The sequence below is a fragment of the Schistocerca cancellata genome, chromosome 5, assembly GCF_023864275.1.
Source record: "Schistocerca cancellata isolate TAMUIC-IGC-003103 chromosome 5, iqSchCanc2.1, whole genome shotgun sequence".
In the NCBI taxonomy this organism is placed as follows: Eukaryota; Metazoa; Arthropoda; class Insecta; order Orthoptera; family Acrididae; genus Schistocerca; species Schistocerca cancellata.
In genome coordinates, this window is record NC_064630.1 from 20,019,090 (window position 1) to 20,041,068 (window position 21,979).

The 21,979-nt window shown below is 38.6% G+C and overlaps 1 protein-coding gene across 3 annotated transcripts in view; it reads left to right on the forward strand.

Annotated features, from left to right (window-relative positions):
* The window catches only part of LOC126187359 (uncharacterized), a 262,249-nt gene that overhangs the window by 127,468 nt on the left and 112,802 nt on the right, over window positions 1–21,979 (forward strand). For all 3 annotated transcript variants that reach the window (XM_049928392.1, XM_049928394.1, XM_049928395.1), the window contains exon 14: window positions 8,645–8,790. In XM_049928392.1, coding sequence (XP_049784349.1) covers window positions 8,645–8,790 — 146 coding nt within the window. The remainder of the gene's footprint in view (window positions 1–8,644; window positions 8,791–21,979) is intronic.

Below are 21,979 nucleotides of genomic sequence, written 5' to 3' on the forward strand. Positions count from 1 at the left end.
GTTAGACTACCATTGGTGAAATAAGGACCAATAGTTGTAGTACCAAGCATCCCACACCAGGTGTTAATTCTCCATGTGCGCTGATGTTCCACCTGTCTAAGCCATCGTGGACTGTTGCTGGACCAGTTATGCATGTGCCTTGTATTTACCTGTCCTTTGTTTGAGAAGGAACATTCATAGGTAAATAGAACATTGAAGAAGAAGTTCGGGTTGGCGAGGATTTGCTGCTGTGCCCACTGACAGAACTGTACATGATTCTGGAAATCATTCCCATGCAATTCTTGGTATAGGTGTACATGGTAAGGATGAACTGGTGACGTGTAAGAATACGATGTACGCAGGTTTTAGGAATGCCAATCTCATTTTCAAGCTGCCGTGTGCTCACATATGGATTCATAGCAGTGGGAGTGTGAACAGTAACTTTGGCAGCTTCGTCTGTGCGAGTGCTAAGACGGCTTCGTTGTCATGGGTTGAAACTTCCCGTTTCCTGAAGTGTTGCAACAAGACAAGAAAACAGCCATCGGGAAGGTGCATTCTTGTCAGGATATTGCTCTCTGTACAGTTCCACTGCCTGCATAGCATTTCGCCTACCTTCAAAAACAACAACAGAAATATTATGGTGATGCAATTTGTAGGAAGGACAGCCTTTACTGTATGCCTACTCTAAACAACAGTATTTAAAAGGACTAAACTACTGTACTAAATGTACCCGTATGTAAGAAAACAGTATTGCAATTACTGTTCTGTTAACTTACATTCCCCATAGATGAGTAGCATTTCTACCTTCTTTTCGTCGGTGTACATTCTACTTGCACAACTCTTTAACTGACGATGGTTGACAGAATGACCTGTGTGCATTCTACGTATGTTTACATTTGTACTCTGTCAACGTCAGTACGTGGATGTGTTCCATTACCCCGAGTACCTGCACTAAGCGCTGGGAGCATCAACGTCAGTGTTGCGTTATGCAATTAATAACATTGTATTTCAGTGAATGTTACACTGTGATAATTTTTGAATAGGTTTTTAGGAGAGGAAATGAATTACCGGATAAAAAACACAGGGTGCCATTTAAAAAAAGTCATACCACTGTTCATATCTTTGTAAAAAGCAAAGCTACAATGAAGGCAATCATGCTGATTGATGTCCTCCTGACAGCTAAAGAACATTTGTTTGAAACATTTTGTAATTTGCACCTGGACAAACAGTTATTAAGGGTGGTCAAGATAAATGGGACACATTGTGTATGGTGACCAGTGTTTAATCATGGTTTTAAGGGAGGTAACCAATATCTGACCATGGTTTTAAGAGAGATTCAGTCAGTAAATTTAAATTGCACAACTGCATCACATTTTCCTCGAATACAGCTGACATACTCTGCTTATTTCTATTATTGTGCCATACAATTTTGGAGTAACACCACAAACTGAGAGAGAATTTTTAGAGTGCAAAAGCATGGAATAACACATATTTGTGGTGTAAATTTAAGGACATCACCCTGTAACCTGTTCAAAGAACTGTATATACTAAGTACTGCTTCTCAGTATATCTTTTCCTTAGCAAAGTTTGTTGTATGTAATATGCCTCTTTTTCCCAACCAATATCTCAGTGCACAATATCAATTCTAGGAACAAAAACAGTGTACGTAAAGACTTGAAATTGTTTATCTCAGTCCATACAGCTGCTTCTCTTTTCTCCAGGCCTCTGAAGTTTCCTGTAGGCAGTATCTATCTTTCCCCTAGTCATATATACTTTTAACTCGTTACATTTGTCCTCTAGCCATTTCAGCTTATCCAGTTTGCACTTCATGTCAATCTCATTTTGTAGACTTTTGTATTACCTTTTGCCTGCTTCATTACTGCATTGTTATATTTTCTCCTTTCATCAATTAAATTCAATATCTTCTGCATTATCCAAGAATTTGTACTAGGCCTTATTTTTTTACCTAATTGATCCTCTGCTGGAGTCACTATTTCATCTCTCAGAGCTACCCATTCATCTTCTGCTGTATCTCTTTCCCCTGTTTGTTGATTATTGCCTAACCTGTGGTTCTTTCAGTGTATTCGGGTCCCATCACCTTAATTTCCTCCTTTTTTTGCAATGTCTTTCAGTTTTAATCTACAGTTCACAACCAGTAAATTGGGTCAGTCCACATTTGACCCTAGAAATGTCTTAGTTTAAAATCTGGTTCCAAAATATGTCTTACCATTAAATAATCTGAAACCCTCTGGTGTCTCCAAGCTACTCCCCACATATACAATCTGCTCACATGATTCATAAATTGTTAGTGGTGACTAAATTATGCTTTGTGCAAAATTCTACCATGCAGCATCCTCTTTAATTTGTTTCCCCAGTCCATAATATCCTCCTGTTTTTCCATTTCTTCATTTTTTTTAATATTGAATTCCAGTCCCCACCACAATTAAATTTTCCTCTCCATTAACTATCCAAATAATTTCTTTTACTTCATCATGTGTATGTGGGCTTCCTATCTATCTTGGCTACAATAACACATTGGGGATGCTGTTCAGCTTACATGTATTCCTATTATTAATTATTAACCAACTTCTGCTTTACCCCTATTTGATTTTATGTTCATAATCCTGTACTTACCTGACTTTCTTCTGCTACCAAACTTCACTATCTGCCTCCCTTTAAAATTTTCAAAACTACTTTCCTGATTAAGGAACCTAATATTTCGTGCTCTTACCTGTAGAATGCCAGTTTTGTTTCCCTGATAAAGACATCCTCAAGAGTCGTTCTCACCCAGAGATCTGAATTGGAGGGGGGGTTACTGTCAAAATATTTTACCCAAGAGGATACCATCATTTAACCATGCAGTAGAGCTGCATGCAGGAAAAACAATATGACTGCAGTTTCCCCTTGTGTTCAGCCGTTCACAGTACCGGCACAATAAGACCATGTTGGCTGATGTTTCGAGGTGAGCTCAGTCATCTAGACCGTTGCCCCTGCAACTGCAGAAAAGGTTGCCCTCCCACCCTCTCTCTCTCTCAACCACACATTTGCCTGGCCTCTCAACAGATACCCTTCCATGGTGGTTGCACATAAGGTACAACAACCTGTATCTTTGAGTCATGCCAGCAACCGTAATTTACATTTGCAATATCCGCACAATGTGCAGTTATGTCCTTTTGTATCTAAATTATGTAAATTCAGTGATCAGACTGTGAACAGCATTACCTGTCTTATCAGGTTGTTCAGTGATACCCAGAAGCCTAGTTCTTATTCCCCTTTAAAGATCAAGATACATGACAACCAGAATGAACATCTTTCTGTTTCTGTGATTGGAGGAATCGGTAGCACTGTAGGAGATATCAAGTATCAAACTCTTCTTGGAGCAAAAAACTTTTTTTGCAATTGCTTCTGCCTTAGTTCAGCTACAGGACATCGTCATCTTCACCAAAATAGAGTAACAGAAAAATTCTTTGATACTTTATTTCCATAATTTGTACTTCTGTAACTGATACTACGTTTAACAGTACGAAACTATTGCTAGGTCACATGAGCATTTTTGTCATTGGTGACATTACTAAAAGATTTGAGTAAATTGGAGGAGACCTTCACTTCTCTTTCGTTACTAGAATGTTGGCTGCAGTCGGTATTACCCCTGAGAGTGATGCTGAAGTTACACTTATATAGGACACAGTTAGCTTGGTTAATGGTGTAGGCTGTAGGCTTTAAACAAGAATATTGTTCTTTCTATTTCTTCAAATAAGCACTTAAGTACTTGTCTTCTTGCTTTGTGTAGTTTTCACATCTTCATTTTCAGTGTGAGAGTGCTTCGTAAAAATTTATTTTCTGTAGAAGCAAATGAAGACACACCTGAATGCTGAACAGTGGTAGTAAGTGTGTTTATGGAAATAAGACTACAGTAATCGGAACATTTTTTGTTGACTGTCCTCTATTTTTGCTTGCTGGCAACTTCAGCGATCTATCAGTACTGGCTCTTTCGAAATGTGTTATGTGAGTCAGTTGAGAAATAAATAATGTAAAGAGTCATGTTTAAACATGAATGTCCATATAATCCACTTTCACGAGTGCTTGTTACTTCCATGTGTTATTTATACCATAGCTGCTGATCAGTAAGAGACAAGGAGATCTATGGGCACTTGTGCTGACTGAGAAACAAGTAAACGTTTCCCCCCTCTTGACCTCTCTTGTCTGTTGGCTGTGTTATTCTTTCTCCAGTCCTTGTGTTCCCTTCTTTCCGTAGAAGCTCAAACAGGAAAAAAGACTGTTGTTCCATAAATTGGGATCTTGGCTTAATTGCCTATTTCACAAGGAGTGACAAAATCTCACTAAAATAATCAACATCCACGTCTGCTAGAAAGTGGAGGGGTGGATGGCTGTTTTGAGGTGAAGCAATCATTTTGCAGAGAATCTCTGGGACATTTGATTCACCGCAGTTTTATTAGTCTTAGCCAGATTTGTGGGACTGTTGCCGTCTGTGTTTCTTTCCCTAGCAGTTTATGGGATCAAAATACCACCTAATCCTTTCGCAAACATTCTCAGTGAATATGATGGACCATTGGTGAGTACTCACATAATACCCTGAAAGAGCATGCTTTTTTTTAAAAAACATACTTTATAGGTGTTCTATGTAACTGCTATTGGTCACAAGTGATAATTCATATCACATCATATGAAACATATGTGGAATCATCTATTGAACACATTAGAATTGTCCATTTTGAGTTATGGAATTGTTTTCATCAAAGGAGGCACAAACACAAGATCTTTAATGTAACCCCACAAAAGAAATGTATGGGATGTAGGTGGCCAAGAGTATAACACAGCATTGTCAGGCCCAGTATGACCGATCCAAAGATTTTGAAATATATCGATTTAAAAATATGAAAAACCCTTAAGATTTACATTCAAAACACTCTGGAACAAGTTTTCTTCAAAATCCAGTCACATGCTTTTACTACAGAACATTTATGTGAGAGATGTCAGCATCATCTCAGACAACTGCCATACTGAATTGAAAGTGTTATGAGTGTTTTGTAGCAACTAAACTGCGTAGCTGGCTGGTGTGGTATCATTCTGTACCTTAATGCATTTAGAAGTATATGAACTGCAGAAATAATGAAAAAAGTAGAGAACTGACAGTTGTGCCAAAATTATAAAAGGAGGAAATGATCTACAGACAACTCGTCCTTCATTTTCAAGTTAAATTTGTCTAAGCTACTAGAGCGTATCAAGGCTGGTTTCATTTGCCATGATAACATACCTTACATGTCAGTTTCATTGTGGTGCTATAACACCAGAAATTTTGGGCCTTGCTGCATCTGGATGCAAACGGCAGACAATGTGAGGATAAATAAATGTGTGTCAACTTCAAAATCTAGATAAATGACTGCTGAGTGTTAATCAGTAAAACTGAATGAAGATTAGAAGGTGCATATTCTATGCTGACACCAGGAAGACGTATAAACATCAACAATATTTACGACTCAACTCGTAAGTTCATGTGCCATTAAGACTACAAAAATAGCCACTACCCAACCCACTAAGACAAAGAAGAAGAAAAATAAGTGACAAAACACTGGCGTTCAGGGGACAAAAGTACTAAGGTCACTGAATTATGGCTGTACTGGCACCACCATCTCTGCAGACAAAGAATTATGGAAGAAGTTAAAAACTAAGAAAAATGAGTCCAAAACTCGCCAGTTTGGGACATTGAACTAGATCAGACGGAATTATCTATCTCAAAGCTAAACTACTTTTTGCCGCATGCACCTTTCATTGATGCAAAGAGAAAGGCATAGAAAGAGCCATTGCATCCATTAAGTGACTCCCATAGTGCAGTTGATGTGAATAGTGAAAGGGATCATATGGAAGAACTGAGGCTTACAAGCAATTGCTGCAGCAGCAGCAGCAGAAGTGCTGTGTAGAGTAACCATACTTTATGCCCCCTATGCCTTTCTCAAATTAAAGTTTGACATTCAAGCTGTCAACAACCTAATTGTACAGCCCCCCCCCCCCCCCCCCCGCCCTTTTTTCAGTGAAAGTTTGACATTCAGGCTGTCAACAACCTAATTGTACAGCCCCCCCCCCCCCCCCCCCCCGCCCATTTTTTGGGAAAGTATTCTAAGTGCGTTAAAATCTCCACAGGTCCCGAGCGTAATGGCACTGTGAGCTTCACACAGGGAGAATAGTTGTCTTTTGAATGTAGATACAACATGCTCTTCAGCACTGCCATTCTTTAACGTTGGGCTGTAAATAAAATTTCCATACCTGACTGTGACTGTTCAGTGGATTTTCATTGATGAAGTGACCACTTGTGGACCTGGATACTGATAGCAGATTCAACAGTCAGTATTTGAGTATTGAGACTGCCTAATGAACACTTCCCAGACATGGTCCACCAAGTTACTGATGATGCAACCAATCCAAATTCTTCGGGCCATGCTTCTGCAAAGACTGTTTGTTCACTAGCAGATTGAACAGTGTCACTCTGCTGTTAGAGGCTGTTGTATGATTTGACAATTCAATACCAGTCTGCTGCCAAATACCTCATCGGCTGTTTGATACTGAGGACTAAATGATGCCGAATTACAAAAGAGAGTAAAGAGAGATTGTTACGTGAATTTCTCTCCATGAATTGTTCCACAAAAACTACTGTAGTATGGGATACAATCAGTGAGATTTCTGAGTGTTGTGAGAAGGTGTCCAGTAACTGGTACAATGAGAAATGGCTGACTCCAGATGAGCTAGAGGGAAATGGCCCAGACAATAGCAAAACACTTCACACAGGTGGGTGCCGTATTCAGCCAAGATATAATCTCCTGTCATTCCAGAGAACTCATCGAGTGGGGACATGGGAACTTTCAGTTGTGATGAATTTAGCATTATATGTCTACCATCTGAAAGACGGATTTCATGTTGTCTATGCCTGGTAACACAACACTTGCTGAAACTTCGTGGCAGATTAAAACTGTGTGCCAGACTGAGGCTCGAACTTTGAGGAAAGGAGGTGAGATGCTGGTAGAAGTAAAGCTGTGAGGATGGTTGGGAGTCATGCTTGGGTTAGCTCAGTCAGTAGAGCACTTTCCCACAAAAGCCAGAGATCTCGAGATCAATACTCAGTCCAGCACACCATTTTAATGCGCTGGGATGTTTCATATCAGTGCACACTCCTCTGCAGACTGAAAATTTTGCTGTGAAAACAACACTTGCTCATGACAAAATCAATTGCAGAAATATGCAGCACCTCACTGTGAAAACTAAAGAAACCGTCCCTCAAACTATTTGACCTAAATCGGAATGTAGGACACTTAGTTCAAGAAGGGGTGAGGGTGTACTACTACTCCTCAAACCAAGGAAGGGCCTTACTTGTGTGATTGGATACCTAAGTGCTGCCTTCACTAGCTCCTTCCAAATCCCCACTGCCATCAGTTGCCTTGATTCCTGTCTACCCCAAATGGGATTGTCATGTTCTGTCTGCCACTATGGGCAGCTCATTGAGCTCACCATTATGGACTGTCCATATTTTAATTACATAGTTAAGTCTCATCTACCAGGTATGCACATACTGCACCTTCCATTTATACGATAATAGTCCCTGAGCAATATAACCTAACCAACCTACAACAGTCTCAATCAGATGAACGATACCTGTGACACTTTTATATTAAAGTCAGTCAGCAGTAAATCTCCTTCTTCATTGTTTGTCTTCCTGTTCATGACATACATCATTGCACCATTACACTATTGCTGTTTTGACCGACACGGGTTCCACACTTAAAATCTCGTAACAGACTGACCTAAAATGGCTTCAGGCCCAGTGCTTGTATAGCTTTGTAAAAATTACTGCCAAAGTTCCGCATTGTAAAAAATGTAATTTTGATAATTTACAGTTAGAATTTTTGCATGTCAAATTAACTGAATCGTGTAAGAGAATTGGTTTTGGTCTGAAGAGTTTTTACTGAAATAAAAATTCTCGATGATGAAACAGCAGAAAAAGCTAAATAAACAACGCCATACATAAATAAACAATGCCAGAAACTAAGTAAGTGCTGATGTTCCTACCATATTTTGGAAGTTAGCTACATTTATACTTAAACGATTTTTGTGAGTTATTTTCCTAACTTTATCAGTAATATAGTAATTACATCTATTTACATGTCAGCAGATTGACTGGAATATGAAATAATTACTGTTAATTAATTGAGCTGAACTGAACTTTAGCATAACTGCTTACTTGAAATTGTTCAAATTAATTAGGAAATTATTCTGACTAATGTAATTTAGCAAAGTTGGAACTGGTCTTATACTCAGAATTACAGAATGACAGCTTTATCTTATGGCACATCTCTCACTAACATTAGTGATGCAAATAACAAAACAAAATGGAAAGGGTCCCCAGCTTGCTTTGCTACATCATCACTCCCATCACCTTGGGATTGCAAAGTCACCTGTCATTGTTTTATTAAGTGTGGTCCCTTAGGGATTGCAATGCATTTATGTTCTACCATGTGTATGTATTGTACTTTCCCTTCTTCCTCGTGCACGCACTCTCCTCCTACGTCATCAAACCCTTCCGTTCGTGTTCCCCACCCCTCTTTTGACCATTGTTCAGTGTATATTTATAAGAACAAATATTGTTTGTCTTTTCTAGATACTGATGGTGATGTCCCAGATGTGGAAGATTCTTCTAGCCAGGATGATACATGTTCGGAGCGCTCCAGTTCTACAACAACGTCAACTCAGAGAGATTCCAGGCACTGTGACTGTTGCTACTGTGAAGTGTTTGGCCATGGAATGGTAACACATCATCTGTACTCAGTAAATTCTACTCCTTTTATTGTTACATTTGTGTGTTAATGCCCCAAAAAGAGCCCAGAAACGTGTTAATCAAGATAAAAGTTGTCCAGAATGACAACTTCAATCTAGTGTATGGTTGTCTGAAACTCCCTGAGAGATTAAAACATGGAAGTTATTTGGTTTTAGTGCTGGTCTGGCGCACACATTTAATATGTTGATAAGTTTCACAACTGCTAAGTGTCAGTTGTATTGTGAAACTCTGCCTGGGCCACAGAATAGGGTTTGTTTCAGTCTTTCAAAATATGTTCTCTACCACAAGTGCTCACCAGCTAAGTTAACAGAACTTCTGCAGTGTTAAGAGGGTTAAAGAAAGGTGGATTTTGAGTCGTACATGGATAGCTCAGCTGCTAAGTGCATTATCCATGAAAGGGAAGGATGTGGATGTAAATCTTGGTCTGGTACACATCTTTAATTACAGAGTGTAACCATTAGTGTCAATTTTTTTTTTGTTTTTCGTGTGTTTTTTTAATTTATTATGTTCCAAGCTAATTGAATAAACGAAATTTTGTATGAGAGTAAATATGAAATTTTTAATTTTGAAAATACGTGCCGTTGCCATATGGCAACACCAGGAGCTTACAGGAGCTAATATTCCGCGTTGACATAAGCACTTGATGTAGATAGGGTATGATCATATTCAGTTGTACAATTCATCCTTTAGAGTGCACCATTCATAAAATACTATAGATATAGAATTAATTATATATCTGAATTTGACCATACCGTAACTATACTGAGTGTTTGTGTGAACACAGAATATTAGTTCTGTAAGTGCCTAGGGTTGCCAGGACAATGGCATTTATTTTAAAAATAAAAAAAAAATAAATAAATTGATAACTATTCTTGTGCAGCTGACCTGCCTACACTGTGACGCATTCTATGTGGGAATGACCAGCAACAAACTGTCCATTCACATGAATGGACACAGGCAGACAGTGTTTGTTAGTAATGAGGATCACCCTGTGGCTAAACATGCCTTGGTGCACGGCCAGCACATCTTGGCACAGTGTTACGCCGTCCGGGTTATCTGGATACTTCCCACTAACACCAACCTATCCGAACTCCGGTGATGGGGACTTGCCCTTCAATATATCCTCTCTTCCCGTTATCCACCAGGCCTCAATCTCCGCTAATTTCAAGTTCCCGCCACTCATACCTCACCTGTCATTCAACAACATCTTTGCCTCTGCACTTCCGCCTCGACTGACATCTCTGCCCAAACTCTTTGCCTTTGAATGTGACTGCTTGTGTCTGTATATGTGTGGATGGATATGTGTGTGTGTGCGAGTGTATACCCGTCCTTTTTTCCCCCTAAGGTAAGTCTTTCCGCTCCCGGGATTAGAATGACTCCTTACCCTCTCCCTTAAAACCCACATCCTTTCGTCTTTCCCTCTCCTTCCCTCTTTCCTGACGAAGCAGCCGTTGGTTGCGAAAGCTAGAATTTTGTGTGTATGTTTGTGTGTCTATCGACCTGCCAGTGCTTTCTTTTGGTAAGTCACATCCTCTTTGTTTTCATAATAGAAGAAAACATTCCACGTAGGAAAAATATACCTAAAAACAAAGATGATGAGACTTACCAAATGAAAGTGCTGGCAGGTAGACAGACACACAAACGAACACAAACATACACACAAAATTCAAGCTTTCGCAACAAACTGTTGCCTCATCAGGAAAGAGGGAAGGAGAGGGAAAGACGAAAGGATGTGGGTTTTAAGGGAGAGGGTAAGGAGTCATTCCAGTCCTGGGAGCGGAGAGACTTACCTTAGGGGGAAAAAGGGACGGGTATACACTTGCACACACACACATATCCATCCACACATATACAGACACAAGCAGACATATTTAAAGACAAAGAGTTTGGGCAGAGATGTCAGTCGAGGCAGAAGTGCAGAGGCAAAGATGTTGTTGAATGACAGGTGAGGTATGAGTGGCGGCAACTTGAAATTAGCGGAGATTGAGGCCTGGTGGATAACGGGAAGAGAGGATATAGTGAAGAGCAAGTTCCCATCTCCGGAGTTCGGATAGGTTGGTGTTGGTGGGAAGTATCCAGATAACCCGGACGGTGTAACACTGCGCCAAGATGTGCTGGCCGTGCACCAAGGCATGTTTAGCCACAGGGTGATCCTCATTACCAACAAACACTGTCTGCCTGTGTCCATTCATGCGAATGGACAGTTTGTTGCTGGTCATTCCCACATAGAATGCATCACAGTGTAGGCAGGTCAGTTGGTAGATCACGTGGGTGCTTTCACACGTGGCTCTGCCTTTGATTGTGTACACCTTCCGGGTTACAGGACTGGAGTAGGTGGTGGTGGGAGGGTGCATGGGACAGGTTTTACACCGGGGGCGGTTACAAGGGTAGGAGCCAAAGGGTAGGGAAGGTAGTTTGGGGATTTCATAGGGATGAACTAAGAGGTTACGAAGGTTAGGTGGATGGCGGAAAGACACTCTTGGTGGAGTGGGGAGGATTTCATGAAGGATGGATCTCATTTCAGGGCAGGATTTGAGGAAGTCGTATCCCTGCTGGAGAGCCACATTCAGAATCTGATCCAGTCCCGGAAAGTATCCTGTCACAAGTGGGGCACATGAATGGACACAGGCAGACAGTGTTTGTTGGTAATGAGGATCACCCTGTGGCTAAACATGCCTTGGTGCACGGCCAGCACATCTTGGCGCAGTGTTGCACCGTCCGGGTTATCTGGATACTTCCCACCAACACCAACCTATCCGAACTCCGGAGATGGGAACTTGCTCTTCACTATATCCTCTCTTCCCGTTATCCACCAGGCCTCAATCTCCGCTAATTTCAAGTTGCCGCCACTCATACCTCACCTGTCATTCAACAACATCTTTGCCTCTGCACTTCTGCCTCGACTGACATCTCTGCCCAAACTCTTTGTCTTTAAATATGTCTGCTTGTGTCTGTATATGTGTGGATGGATATGTGTGTGTGTGCGCAAGTGTATACCCGTCCCTTTTTCCCCCTAAGGTAAGTCTTTCCGCTCCCGGGACTGGAATGACTCCTTACCCTCTCCCTTAAAACCCACATCCTTTCGTCTTTCCCTCTCCTTCCCTCTTTCCTGATGAGGCAACAGTTTGTTGCGAAAGCTTGAATTTTGTGTGTATGTTTGTGTTCGTTTGTGTGTCTGTCGACCTGCCAGCACTTTCATTTGGTAAGTCACATCATCTTTGTTTTTAGGTACATCTTTGTCTTTAGATATATTTAATTTATTCAATTAGCCTTAATACATAATACATAAAAAAACACATAAAAATTGAAAAGAAAAATAATTCTGGTGCTGATGGTTACACTATATAACCAATTAAACGTGTGCCAGACCAAGATTTACACCCACATCCTTGCCTTTCATGCGTCATATAACAAAGGTAATCGCATATGTACACAGCAGTGAATTATTAGATGGACAGTTTATCATACTTCTAGTGGGAATGAAACAGAATGAAACACTCAGTGCATGGTCTTTCTTTGCATATTGAACATATTGTTCTTGCAAACGACGTACAGTTACTTCCAGCATTCTTACAAACGACATACAGTTACTTCCAGCACACCTTTTGTTCTTCTCTTCCGTGTGTTGAATAAAATGATCAGTCCAGTCAAACCTTTTGAAATAGGATATACATTTGTCTGTTGAAGGCTTTGATGCAGGTGTTCTCCCAGCTTGTGAGTTATGGTTGACAAGTTTTCGGTCTGGCTGTTTTGTTATACAGAACCCATATGTTCTGCATAGCTACCTCGAGCATCCATGTCGGCAGGGGCCAATACCATTTCTTGCTACGAGTTTCTGTTTGGTAGCATCCCAGAATTTGGACCATTTGGTCTATTCCTCCCATGTACAAGTTAAACTTTACAATTACTTGAGACCTCAGGATTTCCACATCCCCCTTTGTTTTCTGAGAAAATCTCTTAACTGTTCCAACATGTTGGCTACCATATGAGGAGTACCTTATTGTGGCTACCACATTGCCCATTGGATGGACATACAGCAGTCCATCATTTCTCTCAGTTACTGTTTTGTAGCACCCACGATTTTTCATGGAAGAATAATAGTCTTTACTTGGAAGTTGTCAGTTTTTTGGAATTCTATTTTCTCGTATAGAATTTTAAAAATGGGAAAAGTGCAGAACCAGAAGAATGTATAATGTAACTCCCTCTTCTCTGTTGGAATTTCATCAAGTAATGCCAATAAGGAAATCACTGCCTTGGCAAATACTTCTCCGTATTCTGTGTGTGCTTTTGTACCTTTACCCTGGTAAAGTTCGATATTGACTGATTAGCGATTCTTAGCATCAAGGCTCCATGTTTTGGACGCAAATCATATTGGTTTAGCCCTAATAAATTTGTTTCAACCACAGTGGCCAAAATGTTTAACTATGCTTTTGTCATATGGCAAATGCTCATAAAGTACAAAATTATCTATGCGCCACTTCTTTACCATTTCCATAACTGGACAAATTTTCCAAGTCATTAATGTCAATTTTAATGTTATTGGCAGAGTGCAAAATCAACAGAAATCTATCCTGCCTCATGGGTTACATACAGCTTGGTTCTTCATGTCATTATTACTATCCCAGTAATGTCTTCATTACTATCCCACTAACAAACAAAATCCCAATGAATCATTTAATCTCATCATATGTTATTTTGGATCTGGACAGTTAACAAATAATGCACAACATTTTGCTTCATCAACTAAATGCTAAGCTATCTCGTTGTCTATAAATCTTTCAAAAATCTTCAAAGCAGACATACTTTTATATTTAGAATACCGTATTTACTCGAATCTAAGCCGCACTTTTTTTCCAGTTTTTGCAATCCAAAAAACTGCCTGCGGCTTAGAATCGAGTGCAAAGTAAGTGGAAGTTCTGAAAAATGGTAGGTGCCGCCACAACTAACTTCTGCCATCAAATACATGTAGCGCTACACATGCTTGCTTTGCAGGCACAAAGATAAATACTGGTGCCAAAACCTCTGCGTCAGTAAATAAATTTAAAAAAAAGGTGGAAGACGAGCTTTTTTTCTCTGCCCCAAGTTTCGACCACTGCATTTTCATACATTATCCAACGAAGTAAATACAAATTCCGTATTGTTCATCTTTGAATATAGCAGCATTTCAATGTACTACTAAAATCCGACTTTCTGAATTTTTTCCTACCTGTGAGAAGAGATGGTTGCTAATAGGAACCTGATGAAATATGAATCACATGCAGTATTCTCTTCACCATAAGAATAATATGAATATAAACATTTTGCCATGTATTCTTTCGTGTTTGCTGCTATCTCATTTAAATCCTGTCTGCCTAATAAACTACGAAACTAGAGTGAGACAACAGCAAACGCAGAAGGATATACGTATCATGTCATGTTTATATTGGTATTATTCTTATGCCTAATAGTGATACATTCAGAAATGAAGCACAGAAATTGACTAGATTTTTTAAATCTAAGGCGACTCTAATTTCTGTGCAGAATGTAATGTACTAAAGAGGCGTCTGCAAAGATTTTCAAATGGAAAATTTTTTTCGCTAAACTCTCGTTCAGAACATCTTCTATCATACACAGTCTATTAGGTTCTTGTTGATCATTATCAAAGAAAGCAGCAGTGTAAGTAACAACAAATAGCAGTCTGTTGCCATTGTTTCGCTAATGAGACAATTCCTCTCTCTCTCTCTCTCTCTCTTTCCTTTTTTTTTTTTTTTTTTTTTTTTTTTTTTTTTTTTTAAAAGCGGCGGTAGTGTGCACAAAATCAAGCCATGCCGCGAGCGGCGACAGGCCGTAAACACTCATTATCAGAATGCGGCAAACACTGCATGACACAGTACAGTAATGCGTTTTCAGCTTAGAGTGATGTAAACACCTATAACAAAGAAAACTGCACTTATAAGATCAAAGAAAAATAAGCAATCAATTCAAACCAGACGAAGCATGTAAAAAAGGAAGGGTACCCATATAAATATGGACGGAGCGCCTGACGCATAGCAGTGGCTACCTGGTAAAACGTAACTGCTAAGCTTATGACTCGAACCAAACTACTGCAGCTGTATCGTCATTCATTCGACCTAAATTGTGTCTCATATTAAAATGGACCAACTTTGTTTCGATTTGGAGGTGCGGCCTAAAACTTTTCTCTCCCTTTGAATTTCGAGTCTCAAATTTCAGATGCGGCTTAGATTCAGGAAATTTTTTTTTCCTTGATTTCGAGTCTCATTTTTCAGGTGTGGCTTAGATTTGAGTGCGGCTTAGATTCAAGGAAATACGGTAATCAGCTTTGGGAATCGAAGTATAGTATTAAGTGTTAAAATCTGCTTTGTTTATCTACTGTGATGGATCTGCTTCTCTTTCAGTGCTCCATTTCACTGTCTTTGACAATGAAGGGGTTTGTATTGTACCAACATTGGCTGAAGGTAGAATAGAATGTAAAGCTGGACCAGGCAAAGGTGAAGATCCTGCTAATGAAGTGGCAGTGTCATAATCAATACCATTCTTGCATTATTGGCAAGTCTGACTTCTGCATTAGCCCTTAACGGCCGAGATGATAAATTATCAAGAGCCTGTAATGATGTATACAATACTGGTGAATGGTACACAAAATGTTAGTTGCCAAATTGTGAATTATATGGGAAATAACCTATTTAGCCACAATTGTTCTCATCTCCTGAATCCTCAACTGTTTCTGTATTGACTTCTGTGTGCTCCGTGAAAATGTCTCCAGTCATATCCTCGTCTAGTAATATGTCTAAGACTTTAGCAAGCGAAAAGCCTGGCCTAAAAGATTCTTGTGAAAGGAACTCAAGAAGTAAAATAGGTAGTGCAAATGCTTAGTGTTGTAATATGACAACAGCAATGTTCAAACTAAGGTATGCTGATCATTGTTTACCCACTTCACTAAATGTTATATCATCATGTCCAGCAGTGTATCTGTAACAGCACTACATAATAAGTTTGGAAAAAGAAACCAGTAATAATTATCTGCTTAATAATAAACTTACTCAAAGTGTGCACTCATGTTTCTTGCAGTCTCTGTCAGCAGTCTTGTGACTTTGATAATATCACAACAACAGATAGATGGAAACCAGCAGTGACCATCTTCTTGAGTTCTGCATTCTTTTTTGCATTGGAGGAAATGCTCCCCACCATTCTAGCTTGAAATTTTGAATACATAGGAAAATATTTAGTAGAATCATGTGCACCAAAGCCATATGGCAATGTGAGGTGTTAGTGGGTTAAAGATGAAAGGTATGTAGACTAATCTCATTGTGATCTGTTATGAGATTTGAGTAACAGGGTGGACATAAGTAATAAATTACAAAAAGTTCATGAATGTTTTTGCATGTGCAAGAGCAAACTGTTTTGCCCCACTTTTATAGCTAATTTATTTGGAGGATTATATTAAGAACAATAATAGTGCTATCACCAGGTAATTTAGCCATTAGGATTCCGGAATTGGGATGTTATGTATTGCGTTGTTTTTTTAAGAAAGGTGTCGGTTTTTACAGGTGTTATTTTTGTTGGGTATTTGCCTTTGGTATTCTTTTGATTAGGAATGTGATAAATCAAACTTTTTTAGAGAATTGACTGTACTTCCAATCAAGGAAGTTATTCTCAGTCTGACATAAGAATCCTGTATCCATTGTTTCACAAATAATTTGTGTTAATGTTTTACAAACCCTTTGAATATAAGCCCTAACACGGGATCTTCTGTCCAATACCAGGAAACTAAAACATCTTGCTGAAAACAACAAAAAAGCTCAGTTATTATTGATATATTGCATATTCAAAGTGTTGGGGAAGGAGCAGTTTGGCCTACAGTATAGCCCCACTTTTATGTTCCCAGGATTAACGTTTAGCAACTATTGGACACATTTGATTGGTTCCTTCAAATTTTCTACGTTCGTAGTGTTAATTTCCACCCACAGTTACATTGTCATAGTTACAAACTCCTCACTATTTACACTCAGTGAAACAATATTTGTGGAGCTGAAAAAGATGTAATTATATAACTGACATACAATGACACTGGAAAGGCATTGGCTTTCAAATAGTCATTACAAGCATTATGTTTGTAAGTTTGGTCAGTCTTAGACTTCTTAGTTATGAATCGATGTATGTCACTACAAATTGGAGCAGTGTGTGCTACTGGCACTTCGTCTCCTAACACTACGATCCTGACAACAACTATATTGTATGTAGCTTTTAAGACATTTCACAGTTCTGCTTATGTACAGTGTTGTGTAGAGCTAAACTTAAGATCAAATGGAAAGTTCCGTATGCTATACATACATCTTAACTACATGCGAATTGTTGGGTGGGATGTTCCTTCATTAAATAATAATAATAATAATAATAACAATAATAATAATACTAACAATAACAATAATAATCCCCGTGGAGGCCCGGGAGAAGAATAGGCCTCCGGTATGTTCTGCCAGTCGTAAAAGGCGACGAAAAGAACAAACCACTAATAGGGCTAACCCCCCTTTTAGTGTGATTACTTGGTTCAGGACAGAACTAAAGAAGCCTCGGACAAGTGCCGTCATGGTCGGGGACGACGCTTGAACCCTATGCCCGCCCACAATGGTAACGACACTGCTAGCCAACTGGAAAAGGATTTAAATCCGAATAGAGGTGTTTTGCAGGATATGCTTCCTGCAACCACCCTAGAAGGAAAACAAAGACAGAGGATGAGATGGTCAGATGAAGTTAATCGACACCTCATGTTCTGTTATTACCAAGCAACAAACCGAGGAACCAACACAACTGGATACAGATCACAAGTATACACAACATTTATTACCAGATACCCGGAATTAAAATTTTTAACAGAACAACGACTAGCTGATCAGATCCGTGTAATAATAAAAAATATCAGGATACCCCAGTCAGAATTAGAAAACATCAAACAACAAGTACAACAAATACTGGAACAAAATAATGTGCAATCAGAAGAAGAAGAAAATATAGTAATGGACTCAAACATCCCAGAGCAAACAAACAATGACCAACACGCATCAATTAAACAATCAGAGGAAAACGAAATCTTAAGACAGCCACCAGAACAAGCACAAATAGAACACGAAGAGAGACACGTGTTAGATATAGAAGAGAAATTTCAGCTGACATATATAGAATACAAAGACACAAATACAGACATTAGACCATTCTTGCATAGACCGCCAAATAACCCACAAGTCGAAACAACAATAAAAACTATCAACACAATCATACACAACAAAATAAATGAAAACACAACTATGGAAGAGTTACAACTACTGGTTTATATAGGAGCACTCACTACACTAAATATACACACTAGGCAGAGATCAGAACAAACCAACACACAGAAGAAACCCACAAAACCAGCATGGCAACACAAGTTACAGATCAGAATAGAAAAACTGAGAAGAGACATCGGACAGTTAACACAATTTATAAGAAATGAAATATCAGACAAAAAACGAAAAAGGTTAGGTAAAATCTCACAACAAGAAGCAATAGAGCAATTAGATGAAAAAAAGCAGAAATTGCAAGCATTGGCCAAACGACTTAGAAGATACAAAAAAACTGAAAATAGAAGGAAACAAAACCAAACATTCAACACAAACCAAAAGAGATTTTACCAAACAATGGATAACACACACATTAAAATAGACAATCCACCAAACATAACAGACATGGAACACTTCTGGAGCAGCATATGGTCAAACCCGGTACAACATAACAGGCATGCACGGTGGATACAAGCAGAAACAGACACATACAAGATGATACCACAAATGCCTGAAGTGATAATTTTGCAACATGAAGTCACCCGAGCAATTAATTCTACACACAATTGGAAAGCCCCTGGAAATGATAAAATAGCAAATTACTGGCTAAAGAAGTTCACCTCAACACATTCACATCTAACTAAATTATTTAACAGTTACATTGCAGACCCATACACATTCCCTGATACACTTGCACATGGAATAACCTATCTGAAACCTAAAGATCAAGCTGACACAGCAAACCCAGCTAAATATCGCCCCATAACATGCCTACCAACAATATACAAAATATTAACTTCAGTCATTAGACAGAAATTAATGACACATACAACACAGAACAAAATTATAAATGAAGAACAAAAAGGCTGTTGCAAAGGAGCACGAGGATGTAAAGAGCAACTGATAATAGATGCAGAGGTGACATATCAAGCTAAAACTAAACAAAGGTCCCTACACTACGCATACATTGATTACCAAAAAGCCTTTGATAGTGTACCCCACTCATGGTTACTACAGATTTTGGAAATATACAAAGTAGATCCTAAATTGATACAGTTTCTAAACACAGTAATGAAAAATTGGAAAACCACACTTAATATCCAAACAAATTCAGATAACATCACATCACAGCCAATACAGATTAAGCATGGAATATACCAAGGAGACTCATTAAGTCCTTTCTGGTTCTGTCTTGCTCTGAACCCACTATCCAACATGCTAAATAATACAAATTATGGATACAATATTACTGGAACATACCCACACAAAATCACACATTTGCTATACATGGATGATCTAAAACTACTGGCAGCAACAAATCAACAACTCAACCAATTACTAAAGATAACAGAAGTATTCAGCAATGATATAAATATGGCTTTTGGAACAGACAAATGTAAGAAAAATAGCATAGTCAAGGGCAAACACACTAAACAAGAAGATTACATATTGGATAACCACAGCGACTGCATAGAAGCGATGGAAAAAACAGATGCCTATAAATACCTAGGATACAGACAAAAAATAGGAATAGATAATACAAATATTAAAGAAGAACTAAAAGAAAAATATAAACAAAGACTAACAAAAATACTGAAAACAGAATTGACAGCAAGAAACAAGACAAAAGCTATAAATACTTATGCTATACCAGTATTGACCTACTCATTTGGAGTAGTGAAATGGAGTGACACAGACCTAGAAGCACTCAATACACTTACACGATCACAATGCCACAAATATAGAATACATCACATACATTCAGCAACAGAAAGATTCACATTAAGCAGAAATGAAGGTGGAAGGGGATTTATAGATATAAAAAACCTACATTATGGACAGGTAGACAATTTAAGAAAATTCTTTCTAGAACGAGCAGAAACTAGCAAAATACACAAAGCAATCACTCATATAAATACATCAGCTACACCATTGCAATTTCATAACCACTTCTACAACCCTTTAGATCACATAACATCAACAGATACAAAGAAAGTAAATTGGAGAAAGAAAACACTACACGGCAAGCACCCGTATCATCTAACACAGCCACACATAGATCAAGAAGCATCCAACACATGGCTAAGAAACGGCAATATATACAGTGAGACGGAAGGATTCATGATCGCAATACAGGATCAAACAATAAACACCAGATATTACAGCAAGCATATTATTAAAGATCCCAATACCACAACAGATAAATGCAGACTTTGCAAACAACAAATAGAAACAGTAGATCACATAACAAGCGGATGTACAATACTAGCAAATACAGAATACCCCAGAAGACATGACAATGTAGCAAAAATAATACATCAACAACTTGCCATAAAACATAAACTAATAAAACAACACGTTCCCACATACAAGTACACACCACAAAATGTACTGGAGAATGATGAATACAAATTATACTGGAACAGAACGATTATAACAGATAAAACAACACCACATAACAAACCTGACATCATACTCACCAATAAAAAGAAGAAATTAACACAACTAATTGAAATATCCATAACCAACACATCAAATATACAGAAGAAAACAGGAGAAAAAATTGAAAAATACATCCAACTGGCTGAGGAAGTCAAGGACATGTGGCATCAGGATAAAGTCGACATTATCCCAATTATACTATCAACTACAGGAGACATACCTCACAATATTCACCAGTACATCAATGCAATACAGCTACATCCAAACATATATATACAACTACAAAAATCTGTAATTATTGATACATGTTCAATTACCCGAAAGTTCCTAAATGCAATGTAACATATACCATACAGTTACAAGGAAGTCACGCTTGACCGAGGTCCGCGTCACGTTCCATTTTTAACCAGACTTAAGTCTGAGAAAAAAAAGACAATAATAATAATAATAAACCCCGTGGAGGCCCGGGAAAAGAATAGGCCTCGGGTATGTTATGCCAGTCGTAAAAGGTGATGAAAAGAACAAACCACTAATAGGGCTAACCCCCCTTTTAGTGTGATTACTTGGTTCAGGACAGAACTAAAGAAGCCTCGGACAAGCGCCGTCATGGTCAGGGACGACGCTTGAACCCTATGTCCGCCCACAATGGTAACGACACTGCTAGCCAACTGGAAAATGATTTAAATCCAAATAGAGGTGTTTTGCAGGATATGCTTCCTGCAACCACCCTAGAAGGAAAACAAAGACAGAGGATGAGATGGTCAGATGAAGTTAATCGACACCTCATGTTCTGTTATTACCAAGCAACAAACCGAGGAACCAACACAACTGGATACAGATCACAAGTATACACAACATTTATTACCAGATACACGGAATTAAAATTTTTAACAGAACAACGACTAGCTGATCAGATCCGTGTAATAATAAAAAATATCAGGATACCCCAGTCAGAATTAGAAAACATCAAACAACAAGTACAACAAATACTGGAACAAAATAATGTGCAATCAGAAGAAGAAGAAAATATAGTAATGGACTCAAACATCCCAGAGCAAACAAACAATGACCAACACGCATCAATTAAACAATCAGAGGAAAACGAAATCTTAAGACAGCCACCAGAACAAGCACAAATAGAACACGAAGAGAGACACGTGTTAGATATAGAAGAGAAATTTCAGCTGACATATATAGAATACAAAGACACAAATACAGACATTAGACCATTCTTGCATAGACCACCAAATAACCCACAAGTCGAAACAACAATAAAAACTATCAACACAATCATACACAACAAAATAAATGAAAATACAACTATGGAATAGTTACAACTACTGGTTTATGTAGGAGCACTCACTACACTAAATATACACACTAGGCAGAGATCAGAACC